General features: G+C 45.2%; 1 protein-coding gene across 1 annotated transcript in view; it reads left to right on the forward strand.

Moving 5' to 3' along the window:
• PGM2 (phosphoglucomutase 2) overlaps positions 1-25,000 on the forward strand; it is a 63,356-nt gene that overhangs the window by 1,884 nt on the left and 36,472 nt on the right. Inside the window, exons 2-6 of the mRNA XM_085864185.1 lie at positions 3,130-3,297; positions 4,268-4,374; positions 15,794-15,878; positions 17,854-17,937; positions 18,268-18,461. Coding sequence (XP_085720311.1) covers positions 3,130-3,297; positions 4,268-4,374; positions 15,794-15,878; positions 17,854-17,937; positions 18,268-18,461 — 638 coding nt within the window. The remainder of the gene's footprint in view (positions 1-3,129; positions 3,298-4,267; positions 4,375-15,793; positions 15,879-17,853; positions 17,938-18,267; positions 18,462-25,000) is intronic.

Genomic DNA, 25,000 nt, shown 5'->3' on the forward strand with positions numbered 1-25,000 from the left:
GAAATTAAAGCAAAGAACAAATAAACAATTGTGGATAAAAAAAGAAATCATAGAATCGTTTTGTTGAACAAAATTGAATCTAAATTTTTGACTCATCAAAGTAGCCACCTTTTGCAGATATAACAGCCAAACATATTCGTGGCATTCTTTCTGCAATGGAAATCAAATATTGTTCGGAAAGTTCTTCCCAACACTGTTGCAGAAGTTCCCACAAATGTGTTGCACTTGTAGGTTGCTTTGCTTTCACCCTTCTGTCCAGTTCATCCCAAACCACCTCAATGGGGTTTAAGTCTGGAGACTGTGCTGGCCATTCCATGATTTGAAGCCTACCGTCTTGTTCTTTTCTTCTAAGGTAGTTCTGACATAGCCTGGAGGTATGTTTTGGGTCGTTATATTGCTGTAGGATGAACCCCCTGACCAACTAGGCGGAGACCAGAGGGTATTGCATGGTGCTGCAAAATGCTGTGGTAGCCCTTTTGGTTCAGGGTGCCAGTCACTCTATGGAAGTCGCCGACTCTGGATTCAGAAAAGAGCCCCAGATCATCACGCTTCCTCCTCAATGTTTGACAGTTGGTGTCACACACTGAGGAACCATCCTTTTGCCTACTCGATGGCATACAAAGATCCTGCGTGATGAACCAAAGATTTCAAATTTTGATTCATCGGTCCATAAGACCTTCTTCCAGTTTTCAATAGTCCACTGGCGGTGCTTCATGGCCCAGGCAAGCCTCTTTTTATTATTTTGCCATCTTCGCAATGGCTTTCTTACTGCCACTCGACCTGTCAAACCTGCAGCTCGAAGTCTTCTCTTCACAGTTAAAACTGACTTCCTTACTTCGACCAGTGTTAAACTGTTCTTGAAGCTGCTGTCCTGTGAGCCGCCTATCACGCAAGCTGTTGACTCTCAGAAACTTGTCTTCTGATTGTGTTGTGGCTTTGGGTCTGCCAGACTCTTCCTGTCAGATTTTTCTCCAGTTTCCAAGTGCCTTTTGATGGTGTAGGAAACTGTACTCACTGACACCTTAGCTTACTTTCCAATTTCTCTAAAGGAAAGACCTACACTTTTAAGGGTTATAATTGTCTGTCTTTCTTTGTTAATCGTCTCTTTCTCGCCATTATGACAGCAATATACTACTTCCTGCAGTGCAATATTATCCAAATAATGCTTTGGAGGGTGTCACAACACAGTCTGTTCCAACACTGCTTTTATACACACAGAAGGTTTGTAACTAATCAACAAAAGTTGGGACATCTGTAGGAATTGTTTGCATCAACTTTCAAGGCTTAATTTACTTCCATTGCTGCAGAACAGCTGCAGTTGCTGACCCATTACTTGTTCCCTGAAAAGGACCTTTTTTTATCAACTCTGAAATTTACATTTTTCACTTTTTGGTAACCTGAACTCTTTATTTTTTTTTTTACCACTTCGCTTTGAACTATTTCAGGTTATTCACTGCACTTGAACTGATTAAATTGAAATAAAAACTGGGGAAATGGGGGTGTTCTGAAACTCTTGATGTGTATGTGTATGTGGAGGATCAGACGCACCTCCTGACTGTAATGGTGAGCATCGCCATGGATTCAGTCTCGCACGGTAAAACCGCATAATCCGCAAAGAACAACCATCTGTCTGCCATCCATACGATTGTTCCCGCTCATGCAAACCATTCAACCAGAAGGCACATGATGTGATCAGCGGGTAAATCAAAACATGTGGAGTGTGACGAGCACTCCACCGATCCCCATTTCATATATGTAGAACTATGTCCAATAGGGATCGGGGGAGTGCTCATCACACTCCAAATGTTTCGATGTATATGTATATACTAGCAATACCCGTGCACATGCACGGGATAGCAGTACAACATAGCTGGTAGCAGACGACAGACCGTACACGGGGAATGACAAAAATACGCATTGTGCAAAATGCAATTGATACTATGGAACGTCAAGACTTCCCAAACATTGTCGGCATGTCTGCTAAGTGCCACAGCAATTTCATAGGGATCGTGTGATGGCGAGCCGAGTTTTTAGTGTGCAAGCTTGGTATTATAATAGAGATGTAATATATTATATTATATATATCACAACATTAATTGAAGGACATTGTTAACAAGAAAAAGAGCAATCAGAGATTGCTAACCCTTGCCAGACTTCTTTTGAGTGATGTATTTTTATAGGTTTTCAGGTAAATCCAATATGGCTGCCAAACCATGTGACCGATGACGTCATATGTGTGACTTTTGTTCCTCATGGATAGGCGGTCATATGTGTAATGTTTTTCCTCGATCTTTTCAGCCATTTCAGAGAAGATTTTTGAAGGTTGTTTTTTGTTTTTTTTAAACAATATGGCTGCCAAATCACGTGACCGATGACTCCATTAATTATTTTTTTTTGTTCAGTGGACCATTTTATCCTTAGATGACCCTCACAAATTTTCATACTGATCGGATGTGGCATTCTCCATATGTAATTATGACGTCATAACGAGGGCTCCTATGATGTCAAAAAAATCACTTATTCCCCATGATGAGCACTTGCCATGTGCCAGGTTTCAAATTTTTCCTTGGTGCAGTTTCAGTGATACAGAAATCCAAAGTTTTTCCGTTTTTCCAATATGGCTGCCGCACCACATGACCGATAACGTCATAATTATCATTGAAACATTCCACACGAGCAGTCGCACCAATGGTGAACATTTCGTCTCAATCTCTCAAGCGGTTGCACAGAAAAACACCAAAGTTCTATGCTGACAGACAGACGGACAAACAGACCCAAATGCAATACCCTCCCCGAATCCTTCGGCGAGGGTAAACATAGCAGATGTAACTCTAACCTGGGATCCCAGCATTATGAGATTTCATCATCAGGAGCTCAGATTGGAATCTCAGGCCAACCCAAATGTCATCTCAAATTGCCTGTCTTCTGTCACCCTCCATTCTTGATCCATAACCTCTTCATAGAATTATTCACGCTTCTTTCTTATTTTCTTTTTTTTTGTGTGCAAGTCGTGTGAGCAGGCATTGAAATATTAATTTGTGAAAGAGAGGCAGAGATAGAAACCTTTAAGCCCAACTGATTATGGGATGAAAATTTTTTTTTAATGACTTGCTTTTATAATCTCCATAGAATGAGAAAACACTCCAGACTATTGCTGCACTGGAGCAATCCGGTAATCTGGAGGAGCTGCGGGACCGCTTGGGGTCTCGCATGGAGTTTGGCACTGCCGGTCTGCGTGCCCCCATGGGGGCTGGATTCTCCCGCATCAATGACCTGACCATCATCCAAACCACGCAGGTGCGTTCAGTTGTGCACTTGCAATTACCAGAAGAGAAGCAAAGCAGAGGGGGGAAGATGGATGTGTGGGAGAAGAGTGTTCAGATTTGGTTTTTAGCTCCCCTGTTCGAAGAACAGAGAGCTATAGCGATACCCCCTGCGTGAGCGGGAAAATGTTAAAGTTTTTGGTGCAAGTTATTTCCTTTCTAATGTTTTTATCTACCACACTATTTTTTACTGATTACAATATACAAATACATATATTGCTTTAAAATTGTTTGGATCAGACTTCACTGCAATGCTTTATAAAAAAATATTATTAGACTCGTCTTTTAAAAATGATAAATGTATAAACAGGCGAGCATTGGGTGGCTTTGACACCAACTCTCTGGTTACACTCGTTATTGTGTTGTATAGCTTTTTGTGCCATGGGCCTAAAGTCTGGTGTCTTGTTCAGCTAAGCTGTATATAGACCATTTCAAAATGCACTTGATGGCAGAACAGACGTTTTCAATCAAAGCACTTGCATGTTTATGGTGGATTTCACCTGGAATAACTCATTTATGACCTGAAGTTCCTTTTTTCACCCCAGAGAAACTTGGGGCATCACAGATGCTCTGCAGGACAGATTCTTGTGACCGTGTCGATCCCAAAAAATTCCCTGTGCCGTTCTCAATGATAGAAAGCCTTGCTCTTTCTCGTTACCGAAATTAACTTGACAGTGTTTCATGACCTGCATGCATCCGTGCACCACCAATGTCGAAATGCACTTTGTGACTGAACAGTCTTATATAATCAAAGTGCTTGGATATTTGTGGTTGAGTTTGCATGAAATTGCTATTATTATGCCGACTGACTCTTGTGATGACCATTTTCTATTGTCGCACTATAAAACTTTACATATGGCATTTGGGAGATTAATTCATTTTGTGTCTTTGTAATGCAAATCTCGCTGTATTTATTTGATTGAATTATTGGCTGCCCTCCACAGGGCTTTGCTAGATACTTGGAACAGCAATGTCCTGACTTGCGGCAGAAGGGTGTTGTTATTGGTTTTGATGCCCGTGCAGATCCACCAAGTGGTGGCAACAGCTTAAGGTGAGAGTGCCATTTGCCCAAAGGCTAAAAATATAGGTGTCCACATTTTTATTTCTTTTGACATTCCTGGAACTTTGTCTGGTAAGAAATGAAATTTGTACCCAATCCAGCATCCAATTCAAAATTAAATTGGTGTGGAACTTAAAGTGAACCTGTCTGGGACTCATCCTGTCATCTCATGAAACTTGTCAGAACCATTGTACAACACAGTTCAGTCATAGATGCTTGTGCTTGAAAATACGAGCCCCCACCCTAACCCCCACTTTTTATATAGAGAACTACAAAACTATAAGTCAGCAATTATACTTTCATCCACCTAAATATGAAGTCCCCACCCCACCCACAAAGTTTTATTTTGACTCTTGGTCCCCAAAAAATTTTTTATGAATTTATCTGGCCATATAAAAATATATATATGATGCATCACCTCTCCACTGCCCCCTGTTTATTATCAGTGGTGAAGATTATGTTTTCACCCTTATTGGTTTGTCTGTTTTAGGGTTTTTTGTGAACAGGATATCTCCTGTCAGGCCTGTCAGACAAGATATCTCCTGTCAGATGATGTCAGGTCAGGCCAGATTAGGTCTGTGACTTGCTACAGGAATCATGTAAACCTGTACTAACCTGTTCCATGGTCGGGTTGTCGGCGAAGAAACCATCTCCCCCACCAGGTTTTTTGGTGAGGAGGGTGTTTGGATATGGACACCCAGCAGGATTAAAAACAAAACCTGTCAAAGACCGGAGGAGCTCCTTGTGAGCCAACGGCCATCCATATCTAGTGCCCAACTGTGTCTGCAGACGTCGTCCTGCAGTTGGGTTACTTCTTATTAGGAGGTTGGTGGCAGGAATTGCACTCTGGCCAGCGTAAAACCTTCATTCCGCAAAACATAAAAATGCAAAGAAATCTGAAAACCCACTCCGTGGGAGTACCTCCTGTGCAGTTTCCCTTCGCAGGGCAGCTCACCGGATGACGGGATTGGGGCAAAGCCTTCGGACCCCCAATCTTTGATGATAGGAGGGAAACTACGGGGTAACATTCCCGGGTCAGATTGTGGGAGAGTGTGTTGGAGTGGTGCTGAGGTGTCGTCCACCAGACGGCGGTCTCCTTGGGTTAACCTGAGGCGGACCCTTCGGTTGGGTGCCTGGAATGTCCTATCCCTAAGAGAGCATGATCACCTGTCTCTGTTATCATCTGAGCTCAAGCGTTTGGACATCAGTATTGCAGCACTCTGTGGTTCGGATACCGGATTGCGGCGAGATAATGGTGGGTGGTTCCATCTACTATTGGTCTGGTTGCTCTGATGGTTACCATACCCAAAGAGTTGCTGTGGCTGTGTCCAATAAGCTGACCCCAATGATAATTGAGGTAACACCGGTCAACGAGCGTATTATGAGACTAAGGATTCGTCACTCCTTGGGTGTCATTTCCCTGGTCTCTGTTTATGCTCCGACTGAGGCGAGTGATCTCACCGTGAAGGACACATTCTACGCCACACTCGAGTCTGTGGTTGATCGGTGCCCCAGACGAGATACACTTCTTGTCTTGGAGGATTTCAATGCATCGACTGGAACTGATAGGGATGGTTATGAGTTGTGTGTTGGTCCCCTTGGGTCTGGAACTGTGAACCTGAATAGCACTAAGTTCCTTGACTTTGCAAGAAGTCATGGACTTAGGGGGGCTGGTTCATGGTTTCCGTGCCCACAAGCTCATCGCTGGACTTGGTATTCCAACGCTGGTGGTGTGGCAAAAGAGATTGACCATGACCTCGTTGATGGTCGCTGGAGGATGATCCAGAACTGCAGTGTCCACCAGAGTGCTCAGTTCCTCAATACTGACCACCGGCTTTTAGCAACTCTGAAGTTGCACCTCAAATCCAGGAGAATGGTACCATCCCAGCCTCAGCTGGATGTTGGCAAGCTCAAGGATGAGAGGGTAGCTGAAGAAACACAGGCTGCGGTGAACCGCTTGAAATGCGGTAAAGCTCCAGGGATCTGTGGCATCCATGCTGAACTTCTCAAGGCTGCTGTAAATGCTGCACTCGTGTTGTTGCATGCAGTTCTGTGCTCTGCCTGGAATGCAGGCATCATCCCAACTGACTGGAAGAGGGGCCTTGTTGTCCCTCTCTGGAAAGGGAAGGGTGATCGCCAAGACTGCAACAACTACCGAGGGGTAACGCTGCTCTCAGTGCCGGGCAAGGTCTTTGCTCGGATAATTCTTGATAGGGTTCGCCATCATCTGCTTGAGCACCAGCGTCCAGAGCAGTCGGGCTTTACACCAAAGAGGTCAACGATTGACCGTATCCTTGCTCTTCGTGTCCTCACCGAACGCAGACGAGAGTTTCGGCAGGGGCTGCTTGCAGCCTATGTTGATCTCTGTAAAGTGTTTGATTCAGTGAATCGGGATGCCCTCTGGAGGATTCTTGGTCTTTGTGAGGTTCCACCAAAACTGATCGATCTGATGTCTGAACTCTACTCTGGTACTGAGAGTGCTGTGAGATGTGGTGGTACCATCTCTGACTTATTTCCAGTTATTGCTGGAGTTCATCAGGGGTGTGTACTGGCCCCCACACTTTTCAGCACTTGTATGGACTGGATTCTAGGGAGGATGTCGGAGAGATCAAGCTGCGGTGCATCGTTTTGGAATGTCAAGATCTCTGACCTTGATTTCGCAGATGATGCAGTCATCTTTGCAGAGACTTTAGATATCTTTTGGGGGCCCTCGAGGTCCTGAATGAGGAGTCTGAGCCGCTGGGATTACGGGTTTCCTGGATCAAAACTAAGATCCAGGCTTTCAAAGACATCTTGGATGCTGCTGTCCTGTCTGTGCCTGTTTGTGGTGAGCATGTTGAGGTCGTGGAAAGATTCACTTACCTTGGCAGTGATATTCATGTCTCTGCTGGCTGTGAATCAGAGGTCAATAGACGTCTGGGTCAGGCCTGGGGAGTCATGGATTCACTGGATAATGGGGTGTGGTGCTGCCGGTACCTGTGCGGGAGGACGAAAGTCCGAGTCTTCAGGTCCTTTGTGCTTCCAGTCTTGCTCTATGGATGTGAGACTTGGACTCTGACCAAGGATCTGAGACGGAGACTTGATTCCTTTGGTACTAGGTCTCTTCGGAGAATCCTTGGCTCTCGCTAGTCGGACTTTGTGTCCAACGAGCGGTTGCTGAGGAAGACTCAAATGAGATTTGTTACCTGCATAATCCGTGAGCGTCAGCTGCGGTTGTATGGACATGTGGCTCATTTTCCTGACGCTGATCCTGCTCACCAGATTCTCTCAGCGAGGGAGTCTCATGAGTGGAGGAGACCAATGGGCCGACCACATGCCTTGTGGTTGCAGCAGGTTGATCGGCATCTCAAGGAGATGGGGATGGGCCAGGCATCTGCCTGGGGGATGGCCAGACAGAGGCCCCTGGAGTACCGGCGGAAAGTGGACACAGCGACGTGCTGCTCTGGCACATGCTCCCATACCTGACCTGACCTTATTCAAGTCTGGGCTTTGGCTGAGCCACTCAAGGACTTTATCATTCTTGTTCTGAAGATATTGCAATGTTGCTTTGGCTGTATGCTTGGGGTCAAATGAGACAGGCCAGAGGGATAGCCAGAGAGACAAAAAGAATCCGGGGTTTGTTGGTGAATCTTCGCTCACCCGACGTCAGCTTGTGGGCATCCACCGTGCTTTCTCAATGCATCTGAACTTCTCAATGCCTTTTCTTTGTAACTCGACACAGTACTTCTCTCTCTCGATGCAAGCGACTTTCCCTGCTTCACACCTCTCATTCCTGGATCATGTGGAATCCAAAACTCTAAATATATATATATATATATATATATATATATATATATATATATATATATATATATATATATATATATATATATATATATATATATATATATATATATATATATATATATATATATATACCGTACCTCCTCACTTAACGACCGAGTTCCGTTCCTACGACTGCATTTATCCATAAAAATGTTTTGTTTTTTTTGTTTGTTTTTGTAAGATGATTGGTATTACAAAACTTGAATATAGACATAAACAGACATTTGAAGGACATTGCCATTAAACAGATTAAAAAGAAAACCAGTTTTTGGTTTTCTTTTTGTCTGTTTTATGGTAATGTCCTGAAATGTCTCTTTATGTCTATATTGAAGTTTTGCAGTACCAATCATCCTTTTGCAATATATATATATATATATATATATATATATATATATATATATATATATATATATATATATATATTATACTCGGTGAATGCACCCGGCGTTGCCCGGGTTCTTTTTTGAATTGATTTAATCTTCTGTACATAGGTCTGACGCGAGCCCAGTATCAGTTCCCTATTGGGCCTCGGCAGTCATAGACTAAGGGGATTGGTGAGGGGGAATCCCCCCCCCCCCCCGCCCGAGGGGCCTCGCCACCTCACCTATAACCTCCCCGGAGCCCGTCCCGACATTGTTTGTTTCAGAAGCTTCCCCCTATCTTTCACCGTTCAGGAGATTAGCGCGTGCAGAGCCGAAGGGGGTTGGTGAGGGTAAAACACCCCACTCCACCGGCCGAGGGGCCTCGCCACCTCACCCCTCGCCTATAACCTTCCCGGGGCCTTTCCCGACATTTTTTGTGTCACAGGTTTCCTCCTACCTTTTACCGTTCAGGAGATTAGCGCGTGCCGATAAACAAACAAACAAACAAGCAGTCAGAGACTGGTACTTACAAAATCGTCAACTTGACCTCTGACCTTGTCTAATAAAAGCTGTCTCTCGAAGGTAGCGACGCAAACCAGAAGTTTATACGATGAATCTGTACCAAACCATCAAAAATCGTAACGTCGAGTGAAGCAAAAATCTCCATTTCTCCACGCAATCATTTTATCAAAGTCACAAACCCATAATATTCAGCCATCCACCAACAATCTTTACATAATCCGACGGCTCAGCGAGTCAGACATGTGACGATAACCTTTATTGAGATAAAAAATGACTTTTAAACACCATCTTTATCGAAAACACCGTCAGCACGCACACGCAAAACCATACGTGACTCAACGACGCGTCTGCTCGAGCGCACTGCATCACATGACGACCCGTGACGCGCGAGTGAAATATTTTTTTATACAATCTTAAAACGTCTCAAACATCCGATTTTTTTTTTTACCAGAATTTCGACAACCGAGTTTTAAGCGTCCTAAGCGATCGTAAAAACCGAAGACAAAATGAAAATCGAAGTTTAAACGAACTCGTAACGTCGAGCGAAGCAAAAATACTCAATTTCTCCACATGAATTTACGGAATTGCGCATTGCATCACGTGACGACCCGTGACGCGCGAGTGAAATTTTTTTTATACAATCTTAAAACGTCTCCAAAACATCCGATTTTTACCTGAATTTCGACAACCGAGTTTTAAGCGTCCTAAGCGATCGCAAAAACCGAAGACAAAATTAAAATCGAACTTTAAACGAACTCGTAACGTCAAGCGAAGCAAAAATACTCCATTTCTCCACATGAATTTACGGAATTATGTTTGACCTCACTGTGACCTTGACCTTTGACCGATTTTGATCAAAATCTAATCAGCGCAAGCTTTCACCCTCCTGAATCATGTGGTGTAATTTGACATTGGTGGCTTCTTCCGTTCTCGAGTTATCGTGCCTACAAACAAACACAAAAACAAACACACAAACAAACACAGGACGGAAGTCATCAATATACTTACGAAATCTTTAGATTTCGTAAGTAACAAACACACAAACAAGCAGTCATAGACTGGTACTTACAAAATCGTCAACTTGACCTCTGGCCTTGTCTAATAAAAGCTGTCTCTGGAGAAGGTAGCGACGCAAACCAGAAGTTTCTACAATGATTCTGTACCAAACCATCAAAAATCGAATGTTTTGGATGTTTGACCTCACTGTGACCTTGACCTTTGACCGGTTTTGACCAAAATCTAATCGGCGCTCACCACCACGCTCGTGAATCACGTGGTGTAATTTGACATTGGTAGCTTCTTCCGTTCTCGAGTTATCATTTTTTTGGATGTTTGACCTCACTGTGACCTTGACCTTTGACCGATTTTGACCAAAATCTAATCAGCACTAGCCATCACCCTCCTGAATCACGTGGTGTAATTTGACATTGGAAGCTTCTTCCGTTCTCGAGTTATTGTGCCTACAAACAAACAAACGGAAGTCATCAATGTACTTATGAAATCTTTAGATTTCGTAAGTAAAAAACAGAAACGGAAGTCATCAATATACTTACGAAATCTTTAGATTTCGTAAGTAACAAGCAGTCATAGACTGGTTCTTACGAAATCGTCAACTTGACCTCTGACCTTGTCAAATAAAAGCTGTCTCTCGAGAAGGTAGCGACGCAAACCAGAAATTTCTACGATGATTCTGTACCGAACCATCAAAAATCAAATGTTTGACCTCACTGTGACCTTGGCCTTTGACCGATTTTGACCAAAATCTAATCAGCGCGAGCCATCACCCTCCTGAATCACGTGGTGTAATGTGACATTGGTAGCTTCTTCCGTTCTCGAGTTATATTTTTTTTTTGATGTTTGACCTCACTGTGACCTTGACCTTTGACCAATTTTGACCAAAATCTAATCAGCACTTACCATCACCCTCCTCAATCACATGGTGTAATGTGACATTGGTAGCTTCTTCCGTTCTCGAGTTATCATTTTTTGGATATTTGACCTTGACCTTTGACCGATTTTGACCAAAATATAATCAGCACTAGCCATCACCCTCCTGAATCACGTGGTGTAATTTGACATTGGTAGCTTCTTCCGTTCTCGAGTTATCGTGCCTACAAACAAACAAACAAACAGAAACGGAAGTCATCAATATACTTTCGAAATCTTTAGATTTCGTAAGTAACAAACAAAAACTTCAAAATATATATTGGATATATATTGTTGCGAGAACGACCGCGAGGTGGGGGAAGTTCCGTCGCCTCCCACCAGACTCCCGGAATTGGAGGCCGTTGCTCACGGATAATTCCGTGATGCGGTGGGTCGCTTAACCGACCGTGGACGCCAATACCACAACCATGTTGCATAGGGTCTTTTTTGTCGAGAATAAATTTACCTAATTAACCACGCGGTTTCGACTACCGGGGAACCACGCCCTCAGTACGCCTTGCTCGAACCGGATCACTCTTCCAACTACCAACTACCTTTCCGGTTCAGATGCAGCCGAGCGGACCTGCCAAGAAGGTACCAGCAAGAATAAACAGATTATCGGGGATAAAGACCCGGCTAAACTCAGATCTGAACCATGCTGGACCAATGAAGGAAAAGACGAAAACTAACTGGGAACATTTCTGCAATAATTTATTTACAACAAAACTTACAAAAGAAGGACACAGAGCAACTTACGCAGAAATAAAACATGCAGGATTTACAATGATCAAATAAAAACACTTATGCAATTCTACTAAAAGATGGCGCCACACACTCAGACACACACTCAGACGAAAGTAAACCCAGATGTATGGCAAAGGACCCCCACAGCCAGAGAGGGATGTGAGCTGAGGTCGCAATTCTTTCAGGTACCTGAATGTTGGAGGGAAGGGATGCTCCATGGTGCGGCACCTGTCAATGGTTGTGCGGCTCGGTCCACGGCCGCACGCATGGAGACCATGTCTGCGAAGGAGCCCGGGTCGAGTAGAGCGGAGTCCGAGGCAGGGATCAGGGCTGCAGACAGGACCCAACGAGAGACCCGGTCAAGGTCGGGTCGTGGTCTTCCCAGCTCTCTCACACTCAAAACGAACGACCCCCAAAGAGCGCAACCACTCTTCGACCTTCCTCCTTTCTTTCGCTACCAGCCGACGAACTGACCCACTCCAACGCTCTTCACTCTCAGGGTTGCTTCGTAATTTATAGATCTCCCTCAGCGGGGAGGGGCCTTGGTGAAGCTGACGTCACTGTCCGCCCTGATTGGACAGGGCTTCCATGGGTCCGCCCTTTCTGGGCGGTGTTTCGGCCATGCCGGGAAGCCCGCCCACTCCACGCGTGTTTGGACTCACCAAAAAAGGTACTGTACAAAGATTTTGCCTCTGAAGGTGAGAAGAATGTACTGTGGTTCATAATGGAGGGGATATAAAGATTTATTAATCTAACTAAAAAAACATCGCAACACACCCCAGTGTCTTCCCACAACACACAAGGTTGGGATCTATCTACACATGTACTGAATGGCATAACTAACTTTGGAACAACTGTATGTTTCTATGCATACGGTTACTAGAACCGCAACAATATATATATATATATATATATATATATATATATATATATATATATATATATATATATATATATATATATATATATATATATATATATATATATATATATATATATATATATATATATATATATATATATATAGTGTTGTGGTTGACGAAATTCACAAACCACCATTCAGGTCCCTTAGGTGAGATATCTCGGTAAGTATATGTGTAGTTAGGCCCAAACCCGTTGTCTAGAGGGAATAAATGTCATTCATGCGGGCTGCGACTCTTCAGGATAGCCGTTTTTCTTTTACTATCTTTATTTTGGACCAGCCGCCATTATTACCACCACCAACCACGTCTCAACAGCCATCACAACAACAACAACCACCAACCACAACGCCGCTTCACAACAACAACCACCAACCACAACGCCGCTTCACCACATCCGCCACGACCTTTACCGTCACAACTCGCCACCATCTCATCCACACCATCTCGCGCCACTCGTGGGCGCCGATGCTGGACTCGTGCAGGGCGCGCACCGAGCAGCGTATTCAAAAACATCACGGACTTTCCGCAGAAAACGGATCAAAAACGACTCACGCCCACTTTTGTTCCGTCCAATCGGTGAGCGAGGGGCGATTTGGCCCCGCCTCCAGGGCGTTGGAGGGCGGTCGCTATATGCAAATTCATGGATCAAAAAGCATTCACGCCCACTTTTCCTCGGGCCAATGGGGAGCCAGTTCGAGAGGTGAAGGGTCGGAGGCAGAGGGTCAAGGGTGAAAGAGCGAAGCCACGGGGCTTATATAAACGGCTGCGTTCGTCAGTCGAGTTCAGTTGGAAGTTGAGTGGAGTGTGCGGAGTTCAAGAGAGTCGTCGGTGGAGCTGGAAAGAAGTGGTACTAGTCAGAGTGAAGAGGACAGAGCTGTGGAGAGGTGACGGCGGCGAAGGCGGACGAGGGGGTGCTCGCGTCGGTGCCGGGAGCTGCACAGGGAGAGGCCAGCAACGCGACCGAGGTGGAGGAGGAGACGCTCGCCGTGGGACCCGAGACAGGGTGAAATCCTCCTTCCCCCGAGCATCAGCAAACCCCTCCTGTTCCCCCCCGCGCTGAGATAGTGCGACAAAGGGGGCTCCCTTCCCACCCCCTACCAGACACTGTCCGCGAGGCCCGCGGAGTTGAGGCACCACCGCCGCTCCGCGTCTCATCATCAGACGGGTAGGCCCGACCCGGTCTCGGCCCCAGGCCCGCCTCATCCTGGAGGGTGGTTCTCTTTTCTTTTGCTTTGGGAATATGTGTTGTCGGCGGCGTCTGTGAAGTAAAATTGTATAAGTGTTGCCGTGTGCCCGGTAGTCGGATAGATCTGCATTGTTGCATTTGCTTTTTGTGTAATATTGCATTGTCTTCTTCTTTTACATGTGCTTTTGGTGGAATTGTATATGTGTGCTTTCCGTTCATCGCGAAATAAATGTGCTTATTGTTGAACTGTTTTCCCGCTTCGCTTCGTCTTTTCCTCTATTGAATCCCCATCTTGCTTCACGTAAAGGGTTGGTCGTGGGCTAAAACGCCCGATAATTAATCGAACCGTCGAGGCCGATGAATAACACCGCTCGGTTATCCCGATAGTACGGAACGGGTCGCTTAAAGTGGCCCGTGTCCGAAGTCGACCTGCGGCGAGGTGCGATCGCCCGGTCTACCCTCCGTGTGGGTACTTAGGTAGGTCGAATTTGGCGAGCAACCCTATCCCACGCGGGGGCCGATTGGCACGATCGCGGTGAGACCGAAAGGTCCACCCGTGGCTAGTTCCCGGCTTTAGTCCGAGAGGGTCACGACTGGATTGTCCGTCCGGTGGGCGACGTGCCGCGATTCGAGTTACGTGGGCGGGCGCGAATCCGCAACAATATATATATATATACACACATAATTTTGACATCTTCCACAAAGACGCAGATGCACAAGACATGTTGCGTTCTCATCGCAAACTGGTTGGTTGTATTTTTTTTTTTTTATCATTATTTATATATCACCTCTTCTTGTCTTATTCCTTTGCTTTTTCAGCCTTCTATTCCTCGCTATGCCTCGTGTTGGTTTAATGGTCAGGGTGGTGGGCTTGGGATTCTAGAATCCCAGTTTCAAAATCCCGCTTTGCTTTTGAATTAATACCAGGAGATGTTGACTGTGCCTGTCATTCTTCTGCGGTTGGCGAAATGAGTACCAGCTTGCTGGTATCCTGTGTCGGAATGGTGACCTGTCCAGGGTTGTGCCCATAGGCCAAGGAGACTGCTTAGGCAGCACCAACGCTCTGCACAGTCTATGGTCCCGATAGATGGATTCCTCGCTAGCTCCTTGAGGAGACATTTTTCTCCGAACCCTCTTCTCGTTGAACTTCCTCATCCAATGTTTACTGCTCACCTCTGGTGCTTTGTTCCTTTTATCTCACCTGTAGGACAACATCCATAATTTTGACCATGGATTGTATCTTTCTTCCAGGGTTAACTCATTTGGCAGGACACCACCATCTTGTGTCATCTTCCATTCGTACTTGTGATCTTTCCTTCATAACTGCCCCTACTCCTACCTTTTTTTTTTTTCTTTTCTTTTTTTTTTTACATTTGTTCATCCATGTTTGTATGTGGTTGTTCTTCTCCCACTCCTGTCAGTGTGTTCACCTTCAATCATCCCTCACCATACTCTTCTATGAGTCTAGATTTTATTTTTTTGTACAAAAAGGGGGGTAGGGATGATACAGGTTTGCTTTTGCTGCTGTTAGCATTCTGTTATTTTCACTATACTGCTCAGTGTTTTTGACACCCGACCCCGGACCTTTGACAATAGTATATGAGAAGGTGGTCGCAATCAGCTCAAGTTCTTCTAACTTTTTCTCAAAATTTCATAAAAATGAACCAGACAGAGTGGAACAGGCAGGGCTGCTGGGTACAAACATTGCACAAGTCCATTCTCCCCTCCATTAACTAAAAATTTTAACTGAGCTTTGCTTTACAATAACGTTCACACAACATTTGATATCACTTCAAATGGACTTGACATCATTTAGTTATTCTGGTTTGGCATCCTCCTGCTTTGCTTTCACCTGTATTTGATGCAAACAAAATGAAACTTGAAAGATAGTTATGCTCCCTGTCCCACTGTAATTGCTGCAGGTTTGCCAAGATTGCTGCTGTGGTGTTCCTCAGCCAGGGCATCCCTGTCTTCCTGTTCTCCAAGATTACACCAACTCCGTTTGTCGTGAGTACATTTTATTGTCAACATAATCTTCTGCCTCTCCTCCACAATCATTTTCCTTGTCAAATGCTAAGTTGTGTCCTGCACATTCTTGAAGCAACATTGGATTATTTATTTTGAGCAATGTTTGACGAAGAAATATTTTTTTTTAAAAGAAATTATGTCTTATTTGGTGGTTTTAAACATGCCAATTCGAGTTTGTGCTTTTTCAGTGCATACTCTGTTTTAACTCTGCAGAATGTGACAGCAACAAAGGGTGCATGCATTTCAGCTCGTTCAACACAAAAATAATGAACATCAATGTAATTTGACCTGTAGCCATGTGCATGCTTTTGGTGCTTTCTTCATAACACTTATTCTGCTGAATATGTTCATCACGATGCCTCACTCCATCAAAGCACTTCTGTACACTCGGCAACTTTCACCGTTGCCCATAGCTTTTGTTCACATATCCGGCACCTGCGTGGCAAAACAACAGCTTTGGAATTCAAGCCCCTGCCTCACACTATCGATTTTCCTTCATGTTCCTTTTATTGTCCTCCAAGAAATGAGATTGCCCCCGCTCCTTTTAGGACCCAAAAAGACTGGTCGTGAACAATTGATTCTGTTCTCGCGGGTTACTTCACATATAAGTCTGGTATTGGCTTCGTGGTCAGGGTGGCTGGCTTTGGATCTTCGTGTCTTGAGTTTGAACACTGTTGGCCACGGAATTAACACCAGGTGGGGTTGACTCGGTCTGTCATCTTTCTGAGGTCGGCAAAATGAGCACAGGTGTACTGGTATAGGGGCATAGCATCAGCGGTATAGTCGCGCCCCAACAAAATGATAGCTACCAAGCTGCCATATGCAAGAAGAAGAAGAAGAAGAAGAAGAAGAAGAAGAAGAAGAAGTAGTTCACATAATATATCTGGAAAAAAAATGGTGTGCTTCCACTCAGTTTGAACAGGCAAGAAGCCAGACAAACACTGGAACAACACAAAAATCTCGAACTGCACTCAGTAGAGTGCATACTTCTGCCAGGCTGAACAGTTTACGTTTCGTTTCCCACTGATAGGCTAGATCTGGATCCGGACCTGAACCAAAATCGAATGGGCTTGTTCTTATCACCTAACCAACTCATCCACCTCGTTTTGTCATAAGTCGTCCACAACTTTTTGGAATACCATGCTATGTATCGTTTTTGGCCCTATCTCTCAATGGAAAAGAATCACTTTTAAAAAATAAAATAAAATTGTATCCGGATTCAGATCTTCACCAAAGTCGAATAAATTCAGCCTTGTCACACACCCAAGCTCCAGGAATGATGACAAATAACCTCACAGAGATATTAAAATCCATCCGTGGGGATATGACTACAAACAAACTACAGTTGGAAGCCGTCCAGGGCTCAGCGTCGATTCTGAAGAGAACCCATGGCACTAAAGTTTGAGAACAGAAAACTTCACAGCTTAGTCCGTGAATCGTGACCCCTTACTGAAGTGAAGGTGGATACTTTGAGCCCACCCTGGGAGCACTCTATTCCACCTTCGGAATCCCACATATGGAGATACCAACCACACACACACACACACACACACATACACATACACACACACACACACACACACACACACACACACACACACACACACACACACACACACACACACACACACCCTCTAATTGAGGTTTCATTACCCAGCGATTTTGACCTTATCAACGTAGAAATCAAGAAAATGACCAAATACTGAGATTCTAAAAAAAAAGTGAAAAGATCCTGGAAGTTGAAGAGATCTGAAATTGTCCAAAATTCTTGCTAATTTTGAGTACTTGCACACCAAAAAAGAAAAAAAGTTTTTGCTGTTTCTTGGACTATTGTGAGTACCTTCATCATAAAGGTTTTTGAGCACCCCCTCATTTATGTTTGTGTTCTATAAGCTTTGTATCGATGCTTCCTCTGCGATTAATTGCTCTGACTTTTTTTTTTGTGTTTTTAAAGCCTTACACTATCCTGCACCATAAGCTATCTGCTGGCATCATGATCACTGCATCACACAACCCTAAACAGGACAATGGCTACAAGGTATGCCTGTAAGCACTGTCTATGTACATATAGATTTAATGATGTCACATTATCAACCTTTATCATTTAATATTTGCTATTATAATCCCTTTTCCAAAAAAGCACTTTGGAAAAATGAGTCACTACGCTTGATAAAATGGCCCAAAAGTGGAATACTTTGTAGAGTCTGCATTTTATAACATTGAGGAATTGCATCAATTTTATTGATGTTTCTGCACAATGTTTTGCTGATCTGTTAGGCGGGTGAGATATTCACCAGACATAGGCAATGATTTTGACCATGTTGGTCATCAGATCATTTATCAGACATGTTGGTTGTATGTGAGGCAGGCATACTGGGGAAATGGTGCCCAGATAATTCCACCCCATGATGGAGGTATTGCAAGGTCCATTGAGCAGAATCTTGAGCCATGGGCAGAATCGTGGGACGAAGGTCTCGCAGAAACGAGCCCACTCTGCAAAGATATCTATGATGAGATCTACCGTGACTATTTCCGAGACTTGCAGAAGCTGTGTTTTTACAGGTAAAGCTCATTTGGCAAGCAAATCATTTCAAGAAAAGTAATGATCTTTCTTTAGTCGATGGGTAACTCCATTGATGTTGCTGTCAGACAAACTGCTGAATTGTCTATTGTTTGCAAGTGATAAAACACCTTCATGATCATTTTATTAGCTCCTGTTGGACTTGTCCGAAATGGGGGCTTATGGATTTGGTCTCGATTTTCATGTGTGTGTGTGTGCGTCCGCAACCATATCTCGGGCATGTGTGGACCAATTTTATTCGTACTTGGCACAAACACAACACATGGTGGTTTTCATATGCACATCATTTTGTTTCGCGATGCGATCAAATATGGCTGACTGGCAGCCATTTTCATTGAAGAAAACAAAAACTGGTATCGAACATGTCTTCAACCGTTTTGTGAACATGCATCTACCGATGTTGCTCAAACTTGGCTCACAGCTAATGAATGATGGCTTACATATGCACGTCATTTTGTTTTTCAAAATCAGATCCAACATGGCTGACTGGTGGCTATTTTGTTACTTAAACATGTCCCCAACCATTTATTGGACATGCATGGTCCAACTTTGTTCAAATGTAGCACAAGCACAATACACAATAGCATACACTTGCACCTAACTTTATTTTGCGATCTGATTAAAGATGGCTGACTAGTAGCGTGGTGGCCCTTTAACTCCGTACAGCAAAATTACTAAAACAATGGGGGCAAAGACATTGTATTTATTTATTTATTTTGTATACAATGTGGAGAAGCTAGAACATAGAGTGGATCAGTATGTAACAGTAGAGAGAGAGATTGGGGGAGGGTGATGAGTGACAAAAAAGAGCGAGACTTTGAGAAGTAAGGGAGGTCAGAAGGAATCGGGGCAAAGGGAGGACACAAGGTGAACAAGATTGATATAGCCGCAAACTCTGAGGAAGAGAAAAAAAAAAATTGGAGACTTTGAAAGAGGTGTATGTTGGGGGGGAGCAGATGGTTGTGGATGTGTGATGATCTGAGATGTTGACCAGCTGCCTTGAAGACTTTGAGGGAAGAATGAGATTGAAAAGACTGAGAAAGTTTGTTCCACAGGTGGGGGGTAAGGAGGAGGAGGAGGAGGAGGAATGAGTGAGTGGAGGTGAGCAGTGATTCTGGATTTTGAGAGTTGCACCAGAAGGGGGTTACTGGTAGACCACATGCATCCTGCAGAAATTTTGGTGAGAATGGGACAGAGCATAGTGGATGTAAGACCAGAAAGTAGATGGTACAAGACAGAGAGGCCACTGACCTGTCTGTGATGTCAAAGTCAAAGATGTCCCAGAGGGGGAGCAGTGCTTCATCAAGCTGTGGATGAAGGCCTTGTAGGTGGATCGCAGTTCAGGTGTGCCAAGGAAAGACTTTGTATGACAGAGGATGCCCATTCTGTGGGTGGCTTTGGAGGCTAACATAGAATTGTGGTTTGCCCAAGAAAAATCATGGCTGATGGTGAGACCCGGGAGTTTGAATGACTGAACTTCCTCAAGAGGATTGATAAGAAAGTCAATGGGGAGGATTGCCAGATGGTCCTTTCAGAGAGAGATGGTGAGGGTGAGATTTTTGAGGATGGAAAGACGTATTCCAAGTGTTTGACCAGCTTGTGATTTTATTTTAATTTATTTTATTTTTCAATGTCGAAAGAGAGGGAAGAGGCTGCAGCTTGCCTGTATGAAGGATGAGGGATGTCATGGCATAAGGTGGAGTGAGAGAGAGAGAGAGATAGAGAGATAGAGATATATATCGTTGATGATGATCAGGAATAGGATTGGAACCATAACTCTGACTTGGGGCATTCCAGCCTTGACAGGGAGAGGAGAGGAGATGAAAGGATTCCGTTGAGTGTCACACATGGGCTACTAAAGTGGAGGAAGTCAGTAAGCCGTGTGTGAAATTGATCTTGGATGCCATAGGCAGAGAGTTTGGAGAGCAGGACAGGATGCCAGATTGTATCAATGGCACAAGATATACCCAGAGAGACGGCCCTGATTTCTTGTCTGACATTGAGGGCATCCATCCATTGTTGGGTGAGTGGAAGCAGCATGTCCAAGGTGAAGTGATGTGGTCTGAAACCAAATTGGTGATCTGAGATGAAGTTGTTTGGGAAAAGGAAATATTTCATATCAATTGTGATGATTGATTCCATGACATTGCTGATGATTAGAAGTCTGTTGTTGAAGGGATCCGTTTTTGCACCTTTTTTCTTAAGTGGTGCCGTGATGTGGTTGGACTTCCAAGCAGATGGAAGATGACCTAGTGTAAATAATAGGGTGAAAATGGCAGAGAGGGGATGTGCAAGAGCAGCAGAGTTTGTTTTTAAGACACGTGAGCTGATGCCATCTAGTCCAGTAGCAGAGTTCAGAATAAAGTTAATGTATTGTTTAAAATATATGTATAGTTTCAAGGTCGATGTGTATTTTATAATTTTTTTTGAAAAGTTAAAGGGGAACCCAAAAGCTCAGACCACCTCAACGCTAATCTGTCCCTTGATACCCTACCAAATAGATATGATGCATCTGTTTCCGATTTATGAATTATAAAGTACTGCAGGTAAATTTGCGATAAATAGTCAATCTTCTTCAGATTAGTCATGACTTCACACCTGGAAGTACACAACCAGACCTGCACTGTGTATGGGATACAATGTGGTATCGTTTTACTCAAACAGCGTATAATTTTCGATTCCCCACAATTTGCAAAGTCGTTTGCATCCTTGGTGGTTATAGTAGTATAAACCGAGATGGTTTCTTGCTACACCAATGGCTGAAACGCCCTGTTTCCCAGAAATTGGCTGAGGTTTGTCAGAAATACCTGAGTGTGGATCAGGGCTAAAAAATGTTTGCTTTTGTTCTCGGAACATGTTGCAGAACACTGTAATGAAACAACATAGATGGTTAGATCTTGTGGTTATCTGCCACGATTGAAAGGGGCTGCCATACCCACGATTAAGCGGAACAAACGTTCATCGCTCAAAAGTAAGACAATCTCTCTCCAGCGACTGGCAAATATACACGGATGATTTGAGCGGTGAATTGAACACCTGTTGCCATTGCCCGACAAGGACAGGTCAGGTCAGGTCAGGTATGGGAGCATGCACCAGAGCAGCGCATCGCTGCGTCCACTTTCCGCCGGTACTCCAGGGGCCTCCGTCTGGTCATCCCACAGGCAGATGCCTGGCCCATCCCCATCTCCTTGAGATTCCAATCAACCTGCTGAAACCACATGGCACGTAGTCGGCCCATTGGCTTCCTCCACTCATGAGACTCCATCGCTGAGAGAATCTGGTGAGCAGGATCAGCGTAAGGAAAACCAGCCACATGTCCATACAGTCGCTGCTGACGCTCACAGACTGTGCAGGTAACAAATCTCATTTGAGTCTCTCTCAGCAACTGCTCGTTGAACACACAGTCCGACCAGCAATAGCCAAGGATTCTCCGAAGAGAACTCGCACCAAAGGAATTAAGTCTCCGTCTCACATCCCTGGTCAAAGTCCAAGTCTCGCATCCATAGAACAAGACTGGAAGCACCAAGGACCTGAAGACTCGACTTTTGTCCTCCTGTACAGGTACCGGCAGCGCCACACCCCATGATCCAGTGAATCCATGACTCCCCAGGACCCGACCCAGACGTCTATTGACTTCTGACTCACAGCCAGCAGAAACATGAATATCACTGCCAAGATAAGTGAATCTCTCCATGACCTCAACATCCTCACCACAGACAGGACAGCAGCATCAAAGATGTCATTGAAAGCCTGGATCTTAGTTTTGACACAAGAAACCCGTAATCCCAGCGGCTTCGACTCCTCATTCAGCACCACGAGGGCCCCCAGAAGGATTTCTAAAGTCTCCGCAAAGATGACTGCATCATCTGTGAAATCTCGGTCAGAGATCTTGACATTCCCAAATGATGCAACACAGCTTGATCTCTCTGACATCCTTCCCAGAATCCAGTCCATGCAAGTGCTGAAAAGTGTGGGGGCCAGGACACACCCCGACGAACTCCAGTAACAACTCGAAATAAGTCAGAGATTGTGTCACCACATCTCACAGCACTCTCAATACCAGAGTAGAGTTCAGACATCAGATCGATCAGTTTTGGTGGCACCCCACAAAGACCAAAAATCCTCCAGAGGGGATCCTGAATCAAAACCTTTACAGTGATCGAAATAGGCTACAAGCAGCCCCTGCTGAAACTCTCATCTGCGTTCGGTGAGGACCCGAAGAGCAAGGATACGGTCAATCATTGGCCTCTTTGGTATAAAGCCTGAATGCTCTGGATGCTGGTGCTCAAGCAGATGGTGATGAACCCTATGAAGAATTATCCGAGAAAAGACCATGCCCAGCACTGAGAGCAGCGTCACCCCTCAGTAGTTGCAGTCTTGGCGATCACCCTTCCCTTTCCAGAGAGGGACAACAAGGCTCCTCTTCTAGTCAGTTGGGATGATGCCTGTCTTCCAGGCAGAGCACAGAACTGCATACAACGACATGAGTACAGCATTTCCACCAGCCTTGAGGAGTTCAGCATGGATGCCACAGATCCCTGCAGCTTTACCCCATTTCAACCGGTTCACTGCAACCACCGTTTCCACAAACGAAGGTGGACCACAGTTGATTGGAGGGTCAGCAACGGTGATTGTAACACCCCTGACATCCAACTCGACAGCTGGTGGATCAGCCTGGTACAACCGCTCAAAGTAACCGGTCCAGCGGGCCTTCACTTTGGACTCCTCTGTCAAGAGCCTACCAGCCTCTGCTCTAACTGCAGTACACCGAGGGAAGGGCTTGGATGAACGCAATGCGTGAATTCCCCTCTAAGCAGGACGGGAATCACTTGACCACAGGTGATGCTCGACCCCCTCACAGATTCCTCGCACATAGGCCTCCTTGTCCACCCTTAGCACACGTACAGTTTTACGCCTCAGCTCCCTGAACAGGTCAGCTCTGCCCTTCTGCCTGGCCCACAACTCTTCAGGACCCCCCAAAGCATCCAGACCCCCCAAATCGCCACTCAGCCTGTTCGCAAACTCCTCAGCTACTCTCTCATCCCTGAGCTTGGCAACATCCAGCCTAGGCTGGGATGGTACCATTCTCCAGGATTTAAGGTGCAACGTAAGAGTTGACAACAAGCCGGTGGTCAGTATTGAGGAACTGAGCACTCCGGTCGACCCTGCAGTTCTGGATCATCCTCTAGCGACCATCAACGAGCGCATGGTCAATCTCCTTTGCCACACCACCAGCGTTGGAATGCCAAGTCCAGCGATGAGCCTGTGGGCATTGAAACCATGAACCAGCCACCCAAAGTCCATGACTTCTTACAAAGTCAAGGAACTTAGTGCTCTTCAGGTTCACAGTTCCAGACCAATGGGGTCCAACACACATCTCAAAACAATCCTTACAGTTCCAGTCGATGCATTGAAATCCCCCAAGACTAGAAGTGTATCTCGCCTGGGGCACTGATCAACCACAGACTCGAGCGTGGCGTAGAATGCGTCCTTCACGGTGAGATCACTCGCCTCAGTCGGAGCGTTTACAGAGACCAGAGAAATGACACCTAAGGAGTGACGAATCCTTTGTCTCATAATACGCTCATTGACCGGTGTTACCTCAATTATCATTGGACACAGCTACAGCAACTCCTTGGGCATGGTAATCATCAGAGCGACCAGACCAATAGTAGGTGTAACCACCCACCATTATCTCGCCGCAATCCAGTCTCCGAACCTCAGAGAGAGCTGCAATCCCGATGTCCAAACGCTTGAGCTCAGATGATAACAGAGACAGGTGATCATCCTCTCTTAGGGATAGGACATTCCAGGAACCCACCCGAAGGGACCGCCTCAGGTTAACCCAAGGAGACCGCCATCTGGTGGACGACACCTCAGCACCACTCCGACATACTCTCCCGCAATCTGACCCAGGGATGTTACCCCGTGGTTTCCCTCCTATCATCAAAGATTGGGGGTCCCGAAGGCTTTGCCCCAATCCCGTCATCCGGTGAGCTGCCCTGCGAAGGGAAGCTGCACAGGAGGTACTCCCACGGAGTGGGTTTTCAGATTTTTTTTGCGGAATGAAGGGTTTTACGGTGGCCGGAGTGCAAATCCTGCCACCAACCTCCTAATAAGAAGTGACCCAACTGCAGGAGGACGTCCGCAGACACAGTTGGGCACTAGATATGGATGGCCATTGGCTCACAAGGAGCTCCTCCGCCCTTCGACAGGTTTTGTTTTTAATCCTGCTGGGTGTCCATATCCAAACACCCTCCTCACCAGAAAACCTGGTGGGGGAGACTGTTTAGTCACCGACAACCCGACCATGGAACAGGTTAGTACAGGTTTACATGGTACCTGTAGCAAGTCACAGATCGAACCTGACCTGACCTCACAAACTCAACCTGTTTCCACCTCACAACTCTTCAACACACCCATCGCTGATCTCTGCCATCCTGCTCACTACTTCCCCTAACTACCTCATGCTCCCTCGTCGTCTCTTAAATTACAGCACGTTCCATTTAACACTACGCAG

This window comes from Eptatretus burgeri, chromosome 18 (assembly GCF_056783735.1).
Source record: "Eptatretus burgeri isolate ZD-2024b chromosome 18, Ebu_testis_v1, whole genome shotgun sequence".
NCBI classification, from domain to species: domain Eukaryota; kingdom Metazoa; phylum Chordata; class Myxini; order Myxiniformes; family Myxinidae; genus Eptatretus; species Eptatretus burgeri.